Source organism: Siphateles boraxobius, unplaced genomic scaffold (assembly GCF_051911475.1).
Source record: "Siphateles boraxobius isolate OS27281-9 unplaced genomic scaffold, OSU_SipBor_1 65, whole genome shotgun sequence".
In the NCBI taxonomy this organism is placed as follows: domain Eukaryota; kingdom Metazoa; phylum Chordata; class Actinopteri; order Cypriniformes; family Leuciscidae; genus Siphateles; species Siphateles boraxobius.
Genome location: NW_027509192.1, coordinates 18613057 through 18635025, shown reverse-complemented (window position 1 = coordinate 18635025; position 21969 = coordinate 18613057). Strand labels below are relative to the sequence as shown.

General features: G+C 39.2%; 1 protein-coding gene across 5 annotated transcripts in view; it reads right to left on the bottom strand.

Moving 5' to 3' along the window:
* rassf7a (Ras association domain family member 7a) overlaps positions 1 to 21969 on the bottom strand; it is a 47252-nt gene that overhangs the window by 1678 nt on the left and 23605 nt on the right. For all 5 annotated transcript variants that reach the window (XM_077211377.1, XM_077211379.1, XM_077211376.1 and 2 more), the window contains 4 exons: positions 5510 to 5668; positions 4129 to 4991; positions 2776 to 2944; positions 1189 to 1275 (listed from right to left, as the gene is read on the bottom strand). In XM_077211377.1, the coding sequence (XP_077067492.1) occupies positions 1189 to 1275; positions 2776 to 2944; positions 4129 to 4991; positions 5510 to 5612 (1222 nt within the window). In that variant the 5' untranslated portion in view covers positions 5613 to 5668. The remainder of the gene's footprint in view (positions 1 to 1188; positions 1276 to 2775; positions 2945 to 4128; positions 4992 to 5509; positions 5669 to 21969) is intronic.

Here is a 21969-nt window from a genome sequence, read left to right as displayed (position 1 = left end):
CTATATGTGAATAAAAGACTAAATTAAATCTCTTTATTATATAAAGTGATTGTGTCTCCAGAAAATTTGGACTAAACCACTCAATACAAACTTTTTGAAGCGTTAAAGTGGAAGTTGCATAGACTTTCAATGGAGGGACAGAAATCTCTCTGATTTCATTTAAAATATCTTGATTTGCATTTTTAAGATGAACGAAAGGCCTACGAGTTTGGAACGACATGAGTGTAAGTAAATTCAGTTAAGGGGGAACTATCCCTTTAAAAATGAAATTCTTCTCAACCGACTCACGTCACTCTAGGTTTGGGTCGGAACCCCAAACACATTCAGGTAAAGCTCAGCTCAGGCAAAAGTCCAGCTCATCACTGGGTAAACATTCAGTTACAAAAGAAAGTTATACAGGTTTGGAACCCCATGTAAAGTAAATGAAAACTGAATTTTTATATATAAGGTGAAGTATCCCTTTAACACACACACACACACACACACACACACACACACACACACACACACACACACACACACACACACACACACACACACACACACACACACACACACACACACACACACACACAGAGAGAGAGAGAGAGGCACTATAAATCAGCAAAACAGGGCTCAAAACAACACAATGTAAGGACACCAAACCGGGACAGAAGAGTGTAAAAAGGGAGAGGTGTGTAGAGCTCAAAGGAAAACTGCAGAAACACTTTAGTTTGCGAATTTTAAGTCAAATTACATCTTCATAAGCAAAAATATCTCAACTAGACTTCAACAAAAGCTGTTAAAAGCTTGTCAAGATGTAATTTGGAACCAGCCCACGACCCCTTAAACTAAAGTGTTGAAGAACACAGGTCATAGTAACACTTCTTTATGAAAGGCACTACATACTGACAATGTAATATGTAACATCCATATTTATAGACCCAAGTAGTTAAACAAAATCAGCATATACTGTATATTAATAATACTAATATACAGAGACTATAGATATATCGGCAATGTTGTGTAAATTAGTCGAGGCAATGCCTTTCAGCTGAAGTGCTACAATAATCAGGCATGTTGATGGAAAGAGTGCGGTTAAAGGGGGGGGGGGGGGGGGCACCATGCAGGCACTTCACCCAGACAGGACTGTCCCGCTGGGGTTGAGGAGCAGGGAAGCAGAAGCGGGCGCCTGTCACACATACACACCCTCAGGGTTCAGGCTGGACACCAGCGGGTGCTGCAGGTTTCGAGGGTGACCAAGGAACTGCTTAGCAGTGGGACGTGGGGGGGAATCTATGGCAATGAAATATGGGGTCAAATATACAACAGCAACATCAGACGTTCATATAAACACACATATCTGTGCTGGCCATATAATGACCATAGTACTGTACTATTTGCGCAGTATGCTATGTGTATTCATGGAATAACAAAAAGTAATGCAGCGTACAACCAAAAATCATTATAAGAAATGCTGTATCCCACAATGCAACGCACTTTCCATTTCCAGCTGAGATGTTTAGAATCTCCTTCTTGACATATTTTTCTTGATCAATTTTCACGTTACTCTAATATTTAAATCCAAGAAGATGACCGAATGCTATATTTTGAATTAAATATGCATAAACAATCATAATTGGTAAATTGTCTCAATTTGTTTTCATATTACCCATTACATACTGCATACTGATTTACATGTTCAGAATAGGGATGCACCGATATGAAAGTTTTGGCTGATATTGATAACCGATAATTCTTTATATTTGAAAGCCAATAATTGATATATTGGCCGATAAATCTAAATCTTTATATAATTTTTGTGAGCCTGATTACAAAACCAAAAGTCTCACTATAAAAAGCCTTGTCCCAAGCACACAATAATAACGTACTCATGATAATTTTATGTAGCTTATATGACAGACTTGTGCTGCACGTGTTGCACTTAACTGTGTTTTCCTTTTTTTAAGTGATTCCAATCATATTTCAAGAAATTCAAAACCATCATGGTGAATATCTGAAAGAAATAATTAATCGGCTATCCAACGGAAATACATTATTTATCGGCTTTAATATATCGGCCTTCTTATCGAATATCATTTTCTTACTGGGCCGATAACGATAGTATTAAAAATTAACATATATCAGCCGATACCGATATGGTGGGCGATAAATCATGCATCCCTAGTTCTGAATGAAATACTAGTCTACTGTGCAGTATATAGGCTACTATTTAAAAAATATACTATGTGAAACAGTATGCATTATGCAAGGATAAACATTTAAAATGGTAGTATGCATCATGTTACATGTTTAATTTAGCCAGCATCATCTAGTTATCCTGTTGGAAATAATTTAATTTTTGTATTAAAAATCTTAAAATGTTGCAGGCTATAATATAGCACACTACTAGAAATACGAAGATTAGTATGGTAGTATGCTATTCCAAATTTAGCCATTGAAAACTGCAGATCATGTGATTCCAGTTACCAAATCATTACTAGCAGGATTCTTCCTAGCAGGATTCAGGATTCATTGTAGGATATAGTATTCATTGTACTGAACATTATAAATCAGTAAATCATTTGGGTATTCCAAGTATACAGAAAATGTGCATAATATGTGTGAATACACACTATAGTACTATGTTAGCATGCAACTAGTTAGTAGTATGCCGTATATGTAGTATGCAGCAAACATTATGCAAAGTATTAATTTATTTACTCTGATGAATTATATGTGTACGTGCAGAAGATTGTGTGTGTGTGTGTTTGTGTGTGTGTGTGTGGGCCATACCATTGTGTTTGTTCTGCTGTATTTGAGTCAGGTCCAGTTCTTCTGGGTGTTCATTAAGGTCTGTGCGGGACTGAGTGTGGGTGGGCAGGGCTCCAGCCTGCTGGATAAACTGTTGTAAATTACACTGTCTGAGCTCCTTATTCAACTCATCCACTTCCTCCTGCTTTGCCTACACACACAGAGAACAGACCATCACAAACAGCCTTCTGACTAAAATAAAATAAAGTACAGTTTAAATCATTATGAAGATGAATTATTAAACTCAGTCAGTTGCTGCACTGTAGTATGTTGTTAAGATTCCTAAGATGGCCAACAACCTAATCTTGGATACATTTGAGATTTTTGTATTTATTAAATTATTTTTTAAATATTTAGAATATAATATTTTGTTTTGACATTTTCAATATTAATTATTTAAGTAGTACCTTTAATCATCCATGTAAACATTTAGTTTCAATCTTGTGAATGTCTGAATACAAAACTTTGCTTCTTTTCCTTTACTTCTTTCTTGTAATTCCACCAGCAATCACAAGGGGACGTCATGTTTCAACAGCAACAACAGCCAAGGCAGTAAGTTTGTGCCCTTCGGCTCTGTTTACAGTAATCTCAGGATTTGTCCTCTATGGGTTTGTTTGACACCTTTACGGCTGTAGGTTTCATGTGTTTAACAAGACAAGCCAAATTAAAATACAGACAAGTCAAAGGTAATCACAAAGTATGTAACTCAAGCAATCACCTGAGTTGCTATTCGAAAATTATGATAATTCACTGTGTGGTCGTGGAGAAAGAGCAGTTATTTCACATGCAAGACTTATCTAATGAGAATAGATTTTGATTATGTAAGATCCGGTTAATTTTCTTGCTTTTTGGAAGAAGACAAAGGAAGATTTTAAAGGAAGAGTGGCACTGTGATATGAAGTAGTTCAGATCATCTTCACAGACCTGGAAGTCTTTGATTTAAGTCACTGAAATAGTGAAATATTGAAATGTTTGGTGCATAATGACCTACAGTGTGAAATTCATACATGCCTAGCAGGAAAGGAAACTCATTTAATAGGTGTATACCTTTATTTTGTCCTTTCAAGGCATAAAATACACAGGAAATAAAATAAATGTATTTGTGTCCAAATAAAAACATTAGTTTTTTTGCACAGAGATGTAGGTTAAAAGACTGAATGCATACATTCTGAGTGTGAACATCTGAATAATTTCAAAAGGTGAGTTCCTTTGTTCACTTTTAGATTTTCAGTTCATTGCTCGTACGCCCTTTGCCTACAGGGACAGTAATACCTGCCAGCATATTGCAGCCAACAGCTATAAACCTCTTTCTTGAGCCACGCCCTCTCTGCTTACCTTCAGCAGAGTCTCCGCCCTCCCTAAAGCCTTCTCAAGCTCTACAAGCTCTGCCTCCAAGTCCTCCCCCTGCTTTTGTCGAATTTGAACATCTGCCTTGACTACCCCCAAAGAGTCTTTTGAATCAGGCTGATTGGGCAAGGTGTCCACCTGTAGCATTTCCCTCTGAACGTCCTTTTCAAGTTGCATTGCACGAGTGTTGAATTCATGCAACTTTTGCCCACAGTCATCCAGTTTAGCATGCAGCTCTCCCAACCGCCGCTTCATCCCATGCTCCCTCTCGATCTCTAGCTTTAGTTCTTCCTCCCAGAACTCCTCGTCCACCAACTCTTGCTGGTTCTTCCACAAGGTATTTTCCAAGACTTCCAACTCTGCCCGCAGGGACGACTCCTCTGTAGACGTCTGGTCCAGAGTCTCGCATTCCCTGTCCACATCCACCAGCTGGGACTCAAGGCCAAGGAGCTGCTCCTGCTGCTGAAAAACATGCCGAAACACTTCCTCTTTAGATGGCGCCGAAAGGTACGCCATGTTAGGAACTGGGGATGCCCTCTGTTCAGGAGAGGGTGTTTTACGAGAGTATTTAGTTTTTGTACGTGGAGAACAGGATGGGCCCAAGTTGAAGGTTAAGGATTTCTTCGGTAGTCCCCGTATGGGCTCTGACGTGGAAGGCTTGGAGTGAGGGAGGGTGCGGCTGTGCAGACTTTGCTCTTCATTGCTGCTGGGACCAGTCCGCCGCAGGAAGAACTGCACCTCACTGCTATGTTGGCCCAGTTTGGCCAGGGACTCCAGTGGGCGCTCATTGGCCAGAAGTTGGCGCTCAGTGTCCCTCAATCTCTGAATGAGAACGTAACGACCCGTCTGGCCTGTGGAGAGCACAGGGATAGTTAGAGTCCAAAAAATGCATCACACCTACTTACTTTTCTGTACCCTTTTTATGTGGACAACCCCCTTGGATCTGGGGGAACTGTCCTAGGGTTACTTTAAGTGTCTTGCTAAAGGGCACTATGGCAAGGGCTCATCTACCACCACTTTGTTGGCTTCTAACCTACAATCTACTGGTTACCCAACCCGGATCTAATGAAATGCGTCTCTATAGCACGCATTGGGTTTATCGTGCAATTTATACGCAAAAATTAGTTTTAACGTTCATATAATATGCACTGTAAACCCCTTGGGTAGGATTAGTGGTGTGGGGTATGTGGGCTTTACACACCATAAAGTGTGTATCATATGCACTTAAAAACATATTTTCACTTATAGATTGCATGATAAATACACTGCTTGCTATAGAGATGCATTTCATGAGATCAGGCTGGGTTACCAGCCCAGATATTTGAACGTCTAAACTCACCACCTTAAGTTAATTCTCAGAGGTACTTACCAATGGCTTGGGCGAGTGCAATGACTACATCCTGGCATGACGTCTCTTCTGACAGGCCGCAAACCACTCGTACAACTCCATCCACCCAAACTTTCAGCTCCATCAGAGACACAGGACACAGATCAGCTTACATCAGCAATGCTTGACAATGTCTGGATTCTGAAATAACAAAACAGCGACAGTGATAAGTTATTGCAACAGGTTTGTTTTCATGGTCTGAAAAAGATTACATTACAAACTTCAAAAATCCATTGTCATTTTCAGTGATACCTTGCAGGTCTGATTCAATAGTTTTTAAAAAGTATTATTTTTAAGTTGACGCCATCCTAAAAAAAAGTGTTGCCCATGGTACAAGATGCAATACAATGGCCGAAGACATCCATATGCATAGAACAACTAACAAAACAGTGCACAAGAATCCACGGCCCAAACACTAAGTACTGGAAAGAATTAGGGTATTAATTAATTATATACATCACACGTTCAGAGCTTTTATACATGCTAAGTTTCCCTCCGAACTGAATGGACCAATTATCAGCGCAATATGACTGAAGCCTGGTTTATTTAATTGTGCATTCCTGGCAAACAAAATATGATCTAAATCAGCCACATAAATTAAAAAGACAGATGATAAGAGGAAAGAAACTAATCTCGCACCAATAAATTAGAAAACTTTTTAATCCTTTCATGACCACCTGTACTAGAATTTATCACTTTTTAAATTGTATTTATTGTGGTAAATTCTGACTAACTTGTAGAATTTATAATAAATAATCTGTTAATGAAATATACACTCACCTAAAGGATTATTAGGAACACCTGTTCAATTTCTCATTAATACAATTATCTAATCAATCAATCACATGGCAGTTGCTTCAATGCATTTAGGGGTGTGGTCCTGGTCAAGACAATCTCCTGAACTCCAAACTGAATGTCAGAATGGGAAAGAAAGGTGATTAGCAATTTTGAGCGTGGCATGGTTGTTGGTGCCAGACGGGCCAGTCTGAGTATTTCACAATCTGCTCAGTTACTGGGATTTTCACGCACAACCATTTCTAGGGTTAACAAAGAATGGTGTGAAAAGGGAAAAACATCCAGTATGCGGCAGTCCTGTGGGAGAAAATGCCTTGTTGATGCTAGAGGTAAGAGGAGAAGGGCTGACTGATTCAAGCTAATAGAAGAGCAACTTTGACTGAAATAACCACTCGTTACAACCGAGGTATGCAGCAAAGCATTTGTGAAGCCACAACACGCACAACCTTGAGGCGGATGGGCCACAGCAGCAGAAGACCCCACCGGGTACCACTCATCTCCACTACAAATAGGAAAAAGAGGCTACAATTTGCAAGAGCTCACCAAAATTGGACAGCTGAAGACTGGAAAAATGTTGCCTGGTCTGATGAGTCTCGATTTCTGTTGAGACATTCAGATGGTAGAGTCAGAATTTGGCGTAAACAGAATGAGAACATGGATCCATCATGCCTTGTTACCACTGTGCAGGCTGCTGGTGGTGGTGGTGTAATGGTGTGGGGGATGTTTTCTTGGTACACTTTAGGCCCCTTAGTGCCAATTGGGCATCGTTTAAATGCCACGGCCTACATGAGCATTGTTTCTGACCATGTCCATCTCTTTATCGCCACCATGTACCCATCCTCTGATGGCTACTTCCAGCAGGATAATGCACCATGTCACAAAGCTCGAATCATTTCAAATTGGTTTCTTGAACATGACAATGAGTTCACTGTACTAAAATGGCCCCCATAGTCACCAGATCTCAACCCAATAGAACATCTTTGGGATGTGGTGGAACGGGAGCTTTGTGCCCTGGATGTGTATCCCATAAATCTCCATCAACTGCAAGATGCTATCCTATCAATATGGGCCAACATTTCTAAAGAATACTTTCAGCACCTTGTTGAATCAATGCCACGTAGAATTAAGGCAGTTCTGAAGGCGAAAGGGTGTCAAACACAGTATTAGTATGGTGTTCCTGATAATCCTTTAGGTGAGTGTATTTTTCTACTATATTACAACTGTGGCATGTTGTAGTTATAGTTTCTAAATGTGTAGGTTGCCATTTTTCATAACAAAAGCTATAGATCAATAAAAAAAGACCGAAGTCAACATTGGCCTACTAAGGAGACATCAATGGTCTCACCTATAATTATAGCCTTATTAAAACAAATGCTTCAGCTAAACAATTAAAATAACTATAGTACAGTTTCATAAGGGCAAGTACAAGTTAGAATCAAGAGCTTTAAAGTGTGGATCTTCCTGAAAAATGTGTTCTGTTCTTAGGATGACTGACAAGAAAACCTGACCTTCAGATATTCCAACATGGCAGAAATCATTAAAAGTCTGATGAACTGTTAAGGAGTAGGAAATAAACAATTTCAAAGTAAAGTTAGTTTGATTTTCCATGGTGCTTTGAAGTGGAACATTCTGCCAAATGGTCCCAAATGCTTAAATAATATAAAATAGCTACACCATATATCCTATGTAAACAAGTAATTGTTAACTAGGCTATTACTTTATTGGAGTTATGTTATCAACCAACTTTACATGTGTGGATAGGTAAAAACCACAAAAGACCATTTTGCAAAAATAAATCAATAAACAAACAAATCTCACAAAGCTCCCTCTAAAGCCCTGGGACCCTGCTAAAAAGGTTCACTCTTCAATGTTCAGACCAAAACTACATCCTCATCTGTGGAGTTTGAGAATACAAAACAACCAAATTGCCACTCTCTAGTCTAAACTTGTCAAATAAGGTCCAAAAACAACCATAAAGAAAAATCAAGCTATTTTCTACTTCAGTTGTTTCTACCTGGTTGCTCAAACTCGGCAGGATTTCCAGCCATGAGACATGAAATCATGATTGAACATCAGGTCCAGTGGGTAAGCAAATTTCCAGAGTTATTATTAGCAGGAGGTTGATGGACTCATAGCTCTGCTCCAATTAACTGCACTGCTGGTTCTCTTCAAAGGCATTTTGGCAGATGAATGCTTAAGGGAACAGACAGGCAGAACGTAGTTGTTCAGAGACTGCATGTGCTTGCATGTGTTTCTGACTCCAGTTTGAAGGCCCACAGCAGGAACAGATGGCACTGCTAAGGTAAGGTGTAGCATCTGAATGTTTTAGCTGTTATTGAGTGAATCCCAGATTGTGAGATTAATAAGAGTGAGACAAAATGAATGTTGTCTCTGTGTACTTTGACTATTATGTATTACACCCTTTGTGAGGTAAATTCTATGGTAAAGTCTACTGCATTAACTAATGAAAACAAACAGTGCTAAGATACAAAGCAGACCATTTAGCAGCTGGTAAGTACCAGATGATGGATGCTCTATCTCCAGGCCTGTAAGTCAGGTTTAATCGAGAATAAAGAGAATGAAGGTGAGAGGAGCAACTCACATGAACATGTCTGGGTCAAATTTTGGCTCCCAAATCTAAATATATAATGTATATAAATATGTTTTTCTTCTGGATTGTGTGTGGTACCCATATTGTGTGTGGTATATATATTAATATTATATTAAACTATATTAACACACACACACACACACACACACACACACACACACACACACACACACACACACACACACACACACACACACACACACACACACACACACACACACACACACACACACACACACACACTTCAAAACCTTCCCCAACTCTTCTAATACTTTTCTCATTTTGATTGTGGGCTGAGATGGACATGCTTTAATGACATTCACCCAACTATTTTTTACATTCAGAAACACAATCAAGTGTGACAGTGTTTCTGAAAGCAGCCACTTGGCATTTGAGCCATCTAAATAAAGAATTAGAAACCAGCCAAAGCACATCAACTTTTACAAGTCATTTGATATTTAGGCCAGAAACGGTGTAATGACTGAGTTTTTACAACAACACAGGCTCTGTTTACACCTGGTATTAAGATGCGTTTTGGTCGATCGGATCACAAGTAGACGAGGGAGACACAATCCCGTTTACACCTGGTGTTTTAATCCGTCTCTTTTGTCCACTTCTGTCCTGATTTCTTCGAGGGCAGGGTCTATGGGCGGGGAAATGTACAGGTTTTTTCAGATCTTTCGATCTAATGGATGAAATAAGCTCATGCAATTTAATTATGAACACGACCGGAGAAAACAGCGAAACCAGAGAAACAGAGAAAACGTACGGAGAGCAGCAGCTTTAGTTTCTGCTCTGACAGCCGCAAGACCAGCCGAACGCTGTGAGTGTGTGTTAGAAATCAGGGATGGTGAGAGAACATCATGCTTGGTACATTTTTCGTCCAAACATCTTTAATCCAAACTTGGGTCTTCAGGCGACAAAGTTTAAATCCCGTCTGGCTAGCGCTTCCCATAATGCTTACACTAGCTCAGTAGGCCGGGAGAAGACGGTCTTTTGTGGCTGTTCGAACACATTCGACTGTTTACGCTATAAGCAATTTGGTCTAATGTGTTTTCGACTACCTCTGGAAGTGGTCGAAACGAAAGTAGACAAGCTCAAAACGTTTTAGACCCTGATTACACCTGTATTTAGTGTCGTCCACTTGTAATCCAATCGACCAAAACGCACTTTAATACCAGGTGTAAACAGAGCCAGATTACTAGTAGTGCAGGTAAAAAAGTTACTCCAAAACTTAAGTCCTAAATTTCATATCGGTTTTCTTTTCACATGCTCTTGTAAATCTCTTAATCGATTGATTTTGTGTTCTTCAAAAACTCTGAAATGTTTCTGAATGCACTGAAGCATTTTCATCCACACTGAAGCAGAGGAATGCCACCTTGTTTGGCCACGTGAGCGGAGCGAAGAGGAAAACAAATCTCCTTTTGTCTCCTGTACCTCTAACAGGCTCATACTAAATCAGGTGTGTGGCCTCAGGGTAAAATCCTAAACGCAGCCCACTGAAGTGACCATGCCAATAAAGTACTGGAATGTGAAAGATGAAGCGCAGGAGAATCAACAGGTGCCAAACTCGGACAGTTGGTCTTGTGTTCACTGTATTAGTGTAACAACAGAAAAAGATATATTTTAGCATTGTGATTTGACTCACAACAGGCTTGCATTTGAGATTTGGGTGGATCTCCGTCGACAACTTCCATCTTAAAACACAATCACTCGCACATGTCCAGACCCACTGCTTCAGAAATGCAGACCCACCCCAGACACGTCTAAAACATCCCGTCTCCTCCCTTCTGAGCACCGCCTCCAAAAGCTATGATTACTGGAATGATCCCGTTCTTCTCTCTCATCATCCTCTTTATGTTTTGCGGGCTGTTGGGAATATGTCCTGAGGAACAAGCGCGCTGTTATTGTGCAGGCGTGGTGCTTTCTCTTGATGCAGAGTTTTTTAGCCAGCTGTTCCTACTAAACACTACTGTGTGAAGTTGCCATTAATAAATCAGTGTAAATGTATTAGACAGTTAGAAGAGTGAAGCTCTCGGGGGAGATTGAGTAGATTCACACAAGCACATCTGCAGAATGAAGCATGTAAACACCATCTTGCCCCACAAGGGAGGAGACCTGTGCTCTCTTTTAGCAATTCAGCTGTTTACTACACAAAATGTGAAAGCGAAAAAGTGCAAATAATTCATGAGGCAAAATTGAAGTTACACACGAAGACTATGTATATTACCTATTTCATTTAAGAATTAAACTTGTTGTGCTACAGACATGAATGATACCTTAAAGGGGTCATATAATGGTATATGCACTTTTACAAGTTGATTGTACTGAAATGTGTGTTGGCACTGACTGTACACAACCATCATATAATGATAAAAATCCATCCAGTGTTTTTGTTTTAATCTCCTTATATGTTTTCCCCTGCCTCAAATTGAGCTGTTCGATCTTGTAACGTCACTAGATCGGACGCCCCTCCCACGATTGTTAATTGACAGCAGCGTTTCTATGGTTTCAACACAGACCCGCCCTGAGCGAGCTGTCATCGTAGTCCGCCATTGTTGATACACTGGAGCTGAATGGGGTCTAAGCGATTGTGGTGTTCTGTTCTTGGCTGTAATAATAAACACAGCAGTCATTTTAATGTTCCTAAATTCGAACCGCTGAAGACGCAGTGGCTGAGTTTTATTTTTGAAGGGAATATTCCCAACGATCAACGTAAATGCTTTTATCTTTGCGCTAATCATTTCTCACCAGACTGCTAAAGGCATATGCACTGAAACGGCGTGCTGAAAACAGCTGTTTTTGACCAGGTAAAATTAGTGTTTTCTTACAATACTAATGAGAATTTTTAATAAAAGTATATTACAAAGTTTTCATTTAGACCCTAAAGATTCATATTAACTTGTACAAAATGTACAAAAATGCCATTATATGACCCCTTTAAACTGTGCAAATGCGCAGATATTTTCCAAACAGCTCAGGCCTGGCTGATGAAAAACTTCAAAAGACATTAAACGAGGAACCAGAGCCATAACTTGAAAGGATAGGCAACTACCCAGAACATCCTATCAACCACATAGCTACACAATGGCAATTATCCAGAACAACTTAACAACGTATTAACAACCAATCACCATAGCTATACTCTAGTAACCCAAAACACCATAGCAACCACCTAGCAACTGCCCAGAACACACTATCAACCACATAGAAACGTGTTAACAACCCAAAACTTCCTAGCAACCACCAAGCAATTACCAAGACACCCCATCAACTACATAGAAACGTGTTAACAACAACCCAAAACAAGTAAAATCAAGTCCAGTCACCTTCATTTATATAGCGCTTTTAACAACATTGATTGTTTCAAAGCAGCTTTACAGTGATAGTAGGAAATGAAAGTAATGGAGATTGTTTTGGCTTTACAGCAGCTCTAGAATAAAGTTATTGTCCAGCTAAAGTTAGTTTTGATCGATTCACTTCCGTCGCAAAGATCACTAGTTATTAACTTAGGGGCCGCTAACACGACACAGTTCTAACAGAATATATATATATATATTTTATACCCTTGCAACACGCTAAGCAACTATTTGGCTCATGGGTGTTAATTTCATACCTTTATTCATATGAACCGACACAGAAGCCCATTTTTATCACATGCAATAAGGCCAGTGTTTTCTGCTGCAGTTGTTAATGTGCATATATCCCATGATGCACTTCATCTTTAGCCCCCATTTATGCACAACAACTGCTCTTTCTTACAAAATACCTGAGAGTGAGAAAACATCTGTTTTTACCCCACCACAAAAAACAAGTCTAATTTTTCTGCAGCTTTAAACAAAACAGTTGTAAAATACAAGGGCAGGGTGGTACGGTTCTCACTGTCAGCTGTCGTGTGGCTTTGATTGAATGTTTCCTCAGCAGTCGATCACTGAATGAATGAGGTGCTGTGGAAGCAGGGATTGTGTCATGGGTGTGTGTGGAGAATTATTACTGTCTCGACTCATTATGGATCAATCAGTGATTTATTAGGATGGCATCTCCAATCAGCAGTAGTGATGCATCGGAAACATCTCTAGATAATGGTATTTTTAAAATAAAAAATAAAATAAATAAACAGACTAGGGGTGGGAGATGTTCCCAAAATTACCTATCACAATCTTATAACAAACAATCACAATTCACGATCTGAATCGCAATCTTCCAAATTTTGAGATGTACTATGTACTAAATATCTAGACTATGGACTTATCAATTTGCACAATTTAAAACACAGTATTGCATTAAACAATCATTAAAGCCTGAGTTAAACACTGCATAGCCTTCACTGTATGCATTAAATATACATTGATTCTTATTAAAACTACTGAAGTTATTCAATCAGAGTAGTGAGTGGTTTCGTCTTTGTCTTTTGTTTAACATTAATGACACAGACAGTAGCAGGTATTTCTATGAATATACAAATGAGCCCCACCTCCACTCATTCACACCAGCTCAGAGATCCACTCGTTGACGATCACATGTTGACCTGATTGGTTACAAGGTAGTTTGTGACGTCAAAAACATCAGCAATTTCAAACCGCGTTTTTGAGACTGTCTTTGGTTCACTGCAGTTTTAAGGCCGAAAATGATATTTATGACGATATAGACCTTTTTTTGTTGTTGTTGAAAGTTTTCTTATTATGTTTATCTCGCCTAAATGTTTGCTCACTCATTGCGTTTTTAAAATGTGGCAATTTTGTTGTTAAGAGTTTACACAACACAAGGAAGCTTGATTTCAATCTTTGAATTAAATGTTAAATGTGTGTAGGTCTAACACCAGTATTCAGAAATACTACAGAAACATAATAAAGTAATCAAATGTAAAATATAGTCTTTTAGTTCTGTTTCCTGATTAAATTAAATACATAGGCTAATAATTCTCATTCATTACAATTAAAGCTATCTTTTGTTGTTTTGACGACAACATTAATGACAGACTTGCATAGCCTATGGCTGCTGTCACTTTTACAGCTAGTGCACGGACTGGAGCCATTGCTGTTTTCATTACTGTCTGTCACACTGTCACATGCGTTTTATACATAACCGTCTGTGTTTATGAGTATACTTACCAAGACCGTAAGTTTTACACAATTTTGCGTTTTCCCCCCATTAAAGCGATATAATACGCGAAAAATAACTTTAGTGTCTCTCGAGTTGTAGGCTACTCTTTGTATGCACGCAGTGCAACTCTCTCAAAGAGTGCTCGAGTAGCTTACTGGATAGTTTAAAACCGCTTGAATGTTTAAACTGATAAGAATTAAGAAGACTTGAAAATTATAAACTTTAGTTACGATGCACTGATGGCCCGATTGTGCAAGAGACCATTCAGTCATGTCCCGACTCCTAAACGCACGCGACGCGCGTCGGCAGCCCCGCTGAACACTCAAGCTGTTTGTGAAATTGCTAAATCGTCATCGGAGGCTGACAGGCTGCTCTCTCACTCAGACAGGTGTTGTTGTTGTTGTGCGTGCTAGGGAACGTAAATGCGCCATACGTCATTGCGGCACTATATCATTGATATCGCGATATGACACTTTTTTATCATGTAAAAATGTATACCGGTATTATCGTGGTCGGTATGATATGGCACACCCCTAATGGTTTCTCATAAAGCATATTAAAAACACTACAGAGACATAAACATTAAAAGCTTGATTTTCACCAGGGGGACTTTCAGACTGAATGCATGGATCTTATATAATGACACGCATCCGATTTCTTTCCATACTGTTTATTCACTTAAAACATAACTGACTGTCTTTATGTAAATAATATTTTTGACATGTTTTTGTGTATATTTGTCCATTTAGGTGCACACCTGAAACCCCAGGTATAATTTGTGTTCATGTGTTCATGACATCAAGGCTAGATTATTGTAATGCTCTACTGGGTGGTTGCCCTGCACGCTTAATAAACAAACTACAGCTGGTCCAAAACACAGCCGCCAGATTTCTTACCAGAACCAGGAAGTATGACCATATTAGCCGGTTCTGTCAACACTGCATTGAACATCGTATACATTTTAAAATATTGCTGATTACTTACAAAGTACTAAATGGTTTAGCTCCCCAGTACTTGAGCGAGCTCTTAACGCATTATAGTCCTTCACGTCTATTGCGATCTCAAAATTCTGGCCAGTTGATAATCAAAAACGACTGCTGGCGGTAGATCCTTTTCCTATTTAGCACCAAAACTTTGGAACAATCTTCCTAACATTGTCCGGGAAGCAGACACAGTCTGTCAGTTCAAATCTAGACTAAAAACACATCTCTTTGGCTTAGCATACACATAACACATTATAGACTTCTATAATTCAAATGTTAGAACCGGGAACACTTCCCATAAACGCGCGTAAAAACAAAAGTTTGAAGCGAAATTTACGCGCGTCACAGGCGAAAGTTTCAAAAGTTTCGAACCCCGTTGGTGGCCATCTTTTTACAAGATGTCTGTTGTTGATGGGTCATTTATCGAGAGAGTCACCGCTCTGTATTTGCTCTGGAGAGCAGAACAACGGCGTAGGGATCATCATCACCGTATTTGGGTCCACCAGACCTTTCGGAGGCGAACCCAGTTCGGCGAGTTTCACCATTTGCTCCAGGAGCTGCGCCTGGATGACGGCCGCTTTCAGCGGTACTTCCGCCTGTCCCGCGCCCAGTTCAATGACCTGCTGTCCCTCATCGGAGCGAGGATCATCCCCGCCCTCGCCCTCACCCACCTAATATGTAATTTATTTTTGTTTTGATGATAAAATGGAGCCAGCCTAGGCTACTACAAAAGTGATTAAACTGTCCTGTGTTTTTTTCCCTCACACAACACAGATACGAACTATGTTCTTGCACTAAAGTATGTTGTTTCTCTTTACATTAGAATAATAATAATGTTTCATATAATCTAGATTAGATATGGAATAAATAGCATTCAAAATTAATGTCTCATATATTAAAATCAAGTTTTATGTGGTAAAATATTTACTTCACCACTTGACAGCAGCAAGCTGGCTCCTGATTGGTTAACGCAGCGCGAATTTGACGCAGAAGTTCAGATTTTTCAACTGGGGCGGCAGACGCGAATTCGTGTCAAACGCGTGAATGCACAAAAAGCACTAAATAAATCATTCGCGCGGAAAGTGCCAGACGCTCTATTCGCGCCATTCACGTGAACTTGACGTGCGAACGAGGTGAATTCGCGTCTACCGCACCGCGCTCTACGCATCATTCGCGCCGCGGGATTTTTTTACACGCGTAACGCGTCTTTGCATTGACTTAACATTGAAATCACTCGCGCTAGACGCTCTATTCGCGTCCGGTGTGAACGCACCATAAGAAGGATGGCATCTACGCTAATATTTGTCTCTCTGTTTATCCCGAGGTTTACCACAGTCCGCCGGATCCAGGCGTATCCGGATCTGATGAAGGACCATTGCATGGACACGACGACAACGCAGTCCTGAAGTGTCAACTAGTCTCTCCACTGTGAAGGCCTCCTTCCCTTTACCTCTGTACTGATAAAACGTTGTCAGGATAATTCTGGTTTGCGTGGCTACGCGGAGGCAATTAAAAAAGGCTTGTACCTTGGAACCTATTTCATGGTTTGCGTTCTAGAGCCACTAGGCACTGTTTTGTGCAATTGAGCGGCTGGATCGTATTAAGGGTGTTCTTTTAGAACGGTGTCGTGTTAGTGGCCCCTAAGTTAATAACTAATGATCGTTGCGATGGAATCAATCAGAACTAAATTTAGCTGGACAATAACTTTATTCTAGAGCTGATGTAAAGCCAAAACAATCTGTGTTACTTTCATTTCCTATTATCACTGTAAAGCTGCTTTGAAACAATCTATATTGTTAAAAGTGCTATATAAATGAAGGTGACTTGACTTTGCTCGTCCGTGTTCTGCTCAGTCCAAAAATATTGATGACATCACCTTACATTTGTAGGCATGTCCAAATATTTGACCAAATAAAATGCACTCTAGAATCACAATGCTCCACCCCCAAATACCATCTGTAAATGACTAGCAATAAGTTATCTATATAAGTTAAATCATTGTCCATAGCTGTGATGTAAACTAAAGACTAATGGTTATTCTTCATCTTCCTTTTTCAATGGGAAATATGTCAGCAATGGACGGAAAATTGCGACAGGGCCAGTGTGGCCAGCTTTGGGACAGACTAATTAGCACAAAAAATGCATGTCTGGCTGCATAATTCTGTAACAACCATTCGGTCCCATCCATGAAATCCCACTCACACTTCTGCATCAAAATAACCATCAAACAACTCCAGGCAAGTTCTGAACACACACCCCCCCCCCCCCCCCCAACCCCCCCCAACCCCCCCCCCCCCCCCCTCAACAACATTACAGATGTGTCAGTTGGTGGTTAAAATTTTTGTACTCATTTCTTCTTTGAATAACTGATTAATCTTCTTTGAACAAACATGCACCTATAAATATGTCATTGCTTTCACACATGAGTTACAGCCGGATCAGCGTGCATTGAGAGTCTCCATCCATAACCTGAACAGACATTCTTTCATAATTGCCATGTTGCCAGCACAAACAAAATCAGAAACTGAACGTAGTCCATAACTCTGCAATTTGTCTAATTTCCTGATCCAGACAGATATGTTTAAAGGGAACATGAAGTAAAAAATTAACTTTTTTATTTACTGGTCTTATAGTTAACAATTCATTGGTAAATGTTCGTCCAAAAACAGTTTGTTTTCATAAATTCAACCATAGATTTGCTCATATTTACCCAGACATTTAAGACATGTAAGACCCGTTTCTGTGTGCCTCGCTGCTGAGTGTTTTGAGTTTGTAGCTCTGTATAGCTTTCTTTTGAATCTCTATCATTCTTTGTTGTTTATATTGCCAAATACATCACATTAATCTGACATCGCTAGCTATTAATCTAAATCGGTATCGCTAGCACAACGCGTTTACATTCTTTTTTTTCTCTTACACTCATTTTTACGAGTTCAAACTACTTTGGTAAGTCGAAATCCGTCAACAAACACGGTGAGTCATGTCATCTCCTGTTATTATCCCTATCACTCCCTACATGTTTAGTGTAGCCTCCTCTGTCAACGATGAGGGTTTCAAACATGCTTATTTCTTCTGTCAACCTGACTATTTCTCTACATTTGAGACATGCATCCAAACTTTAATTGAGGATAGTAAGAATGCAAGTGCTCTAGAGGATGACTAGCCTAGCGAGCCCCGTTCATTGTTCGGTTCCGGTTGCAGAGCCCCACAGCAGGGCCACTGGGTGACTGAGACGGCATAGTCACAGGACAAAACACCACTATTCAGTTCCGTTGCTGAATTATACATTACAGTACATTACTTTGGCAAATATGTTTTTGCAATACAAACAATACAAACCAGAAAGGACACAGCTAATTAGGACACACAAAGCTAACAAGAACAACATCACAGACACAAAACAAGACTTTATTTTATAATATATGATCCACCACAGTCCTGTAGCCTACAGCTCTTGGACCATGTGTTGAGGAGTAGCTATATTAAAAGCAGCATTACTACAAATTGAACTGAAGTGCATAATTACTGCTCTACTAGTGGTACTAAACGGAGTTTTACATAATACTGTATTGTAACCAACAAAAATGTGTATGTTCTCCCTCACAAATGTAGTTTCATTTTAGCAAATAAGTTTAGAAAATAGTCTCAAACTTTTTGACAAGTCCCTCCAAGTCCACAGCAATATAATGAGGGCCCGTGACTTTTCCAGTCATTTACGATTTACTGTATAATAAATTAAGGATAAAGATTTCTAGATGTCTCCGACCGCATGAATAGTATGAGCGCCTCTAGACAGAGGAATGTTGAGGGCACCAAAAGTGACCAGGCTTCACCTCTAACCTAAACAAAGGCAGCCTGGGAAAACAAACAAGGCTGTCTCTGCTCACTGCCCAGAAATCCCTATCTTGGCTTCAAAAACAGAGAGAGAGAGAGAGACGAGACTGCAAGTGTGTGGCCACGCATTTTTGTCAGGCCGTCAATGGGAAGTTGCATTTTGGTCTTTCGAATCAACTTTGCAAAAAGATCGTAAATTAATGTCAATCTTGGGTTTTAAACCATCTGGAAAAATAATTATGTGTGCGACCACAAGAAAAATAATCTGTTAGACATAAGCATAATGCATGGGTTGTAATTCCAGTCATAAAGACAGGTGGGTGGTTTTCACTTCACATGAGAGGAACCAACCAGGTGTAAGCAGAGCATAAGGGAATCTGCAGAGAAAATAGTATGAGCCTTGTACGACAAGCCCTATAAGAAACCAGCTTTGAAACATTATATTCTCTTGTGTGGAGCTTTGCAGTTTGTCATACCCAATTAAATGTGTTTTTCCATAGAGGAAATGAAATCAGAAGAACTTGTTTACCGACATCACTAAACAGCTTTTCCAATTTTCCAAAAGCCAGTGTATGTGTCCACTTTACCATCTCTATTCCTTAAATTTGCTTCATACAGCGTGAGTCTTCTGGTTCATAAGTTATTTAATACTCTTTTACATGCCTGCTCCGCTAAATAATTCAAAACGGTGTTCCACACTTTATATAAACTTGCTTTCCATTCCAGATTTATCTAAAAGGTGAATATCAAAGCCTGAGGTGTAAAAGACAGATTGCCAACATAGGAAGTCCTGGGGCATTGGCCTATTTCCAATGAAAGAGAGAAGAGGTGCACCTACTATGAGAGGCTATAATAAAACAAGACCAAACTCCCTTGTGGTCAGACAGTAAAGACCTGGACATTTTTGAACAGGTGCACGAACTGTACATCTACCATCAAATTCCTTCTGAAGTGAAACTTTATTTAAAGTCAACATAAAATCAAAGTTAATCCAATTTCCTTTAATATATACATTCATGGATTCATTGTGCATCATCCAATAACGTATTTTATTCTTAATAAAAAACTTTGTCTTTGTAATCTTTAAATAATAAACGTTTACTAGAGATGGGGATGGTTACTAGTGATTTAACAACCAACTCGTCAGTTAGAGAGGTTGACTGGAGCGCTGATCTTTTTTGTAGTTTTATTTATCTTAAAAAAAAATTGGTGGTGGTCTAAAGATGAATTGATAGATGAAATTTCAATATTTTTTAAAATAAACTTATTTAATATTTGGCCAAGGGGTAGTCTAGTCAGTGAGGTTACCTAGCAAGTTTATCTAGATTGTTTTCGCGCTTCAATTTAGAGGTGGTGTTTTAAATTAAATCAATTTTGGTTGACATGCAATTTCAATAGTTTGCAATAATCTTCATATAAAGTTTTTTCACACTTAAAACAAATAGTCAGTTAGTGAGGTTGACAGGGAAGATTATCTCATTTTCAAACTTAGATCTGCAATTTTAATATTTTGCAATAATTATTTTTTACATATATACAGTATTTTATCCTTAACCGTTTTAAAAAAAACTTCACACATATTGTATAACTGTTTATACTTGATTCCTCAAACCATCTTCACTAACCGAAAAATTGTGCTGCTTTAAAGAGGAAGAAATTAGTGAGATGAATTTCTCAGTGAGGTTTCTAGCATACTGACATTGTGCTTTGCTTTACCGTGCTTACAGTTCCAGTTGTTAAACAGCCAAACATTTGAATTGTCCATGGTGATTTGAAAGCTGACCAATGCCTTCTTTACTCTGTAAAGCATGTTTTGTTCAAAAACCATGTTAAATTCAACTCCTACCCAAGATAGTGCATAAGCATTCATCACCTATCCACATTCCCTCTTTGCCCAAGGTCAAGGGTCTGTATTTGGACCTTTCAAGTTTCAGGGAATGTTTGCAAAAGGTCTTGAATGTGCAGTTTTAGGTGACACATCCAGTCCCTGTGGCGGGAAACCTCACAGTTGATTCACTGACTAAACCATAAGTGGAATGTGTGTGTTGCGAAACAACACATTCCTGGTGTGGGAGCATTGCGAAGTGCATGCATTCTTGACATCCCCCTGCCTGCTTTATTCCAATTAAGCTGATAAAAACATAATAAAGAGTTACCTCCCGCCAAGAGAGTGGATGAGCACCCAAAAGAACACAACAGTCATTATCTGGAAGTTAAAATCTCATTCATGTTTGCCATCAAAGAATTTTAGTATAAAACTTTCAGTAGATATATATTCCATGACAAATCGGCCAGGTTGCTAGTTTGGCGTATTTTGTAACACATTAAACTGCCAATCAACATTTTGTCCTGTTTCTTCTCCAGTCAAGCGGTGGCGCATTTGGGAACTTTGGGGTATCGGCACTAAGCAACAGAGGCCAACAGCTTGTAGTTTCCAAGGGAGGATATTTATATGGGTGAATCCCGCTTAAGCATAGCGTACTCACTCTCTCATTATGTGAGCTTTGTGAAATAATTACCTAAACAGCCTTGGGACATGAAAAACATCAACATTCTGCAGAGTCTCCTAAATACATCAGGCAGAAAGACAGTGTCTGTGCCAGTGTCCTGGGCCAGACAAGTGTTTAAATTAGTATGCGTGTGAAACCAAGTACCATAGGAGATTGATTTTTCAGTCAAGACATGGGAACCAAGGATGAAACAAAGTTACAACTCAGAGGATTGGGATCTAAGGTCTTTCAGATTATCAAAGATTATCAAACAACTGAGCTTTGTGAGAAAAGCTGAAAAGGGTGTCAGGATGAGACATGAGAAAATGAGAGACAGACTAAACCTTTTCCTGAACTGTGATTTTGTAGAATAAAAATAACAGCAGCTGCTAAGGCCAGGAAGAAAATAGAAGCATCACCTGCCTTCAAAAAAATGAAGGCACCTTAAAAATAACTTAATTTGTCTCACAAACTCACCACTTTGAGAGAAGATTCAAAAAAAGTTCCAGACAACCAAATCTGAGGTTATCTAATATAAACATTTGCAAAAACAGTGTCCAAGATGAATAAAATTATTTTCAAATTAAATAGCCTAAATGTGCCAAGTTTGAATCTTTGTGTTATATA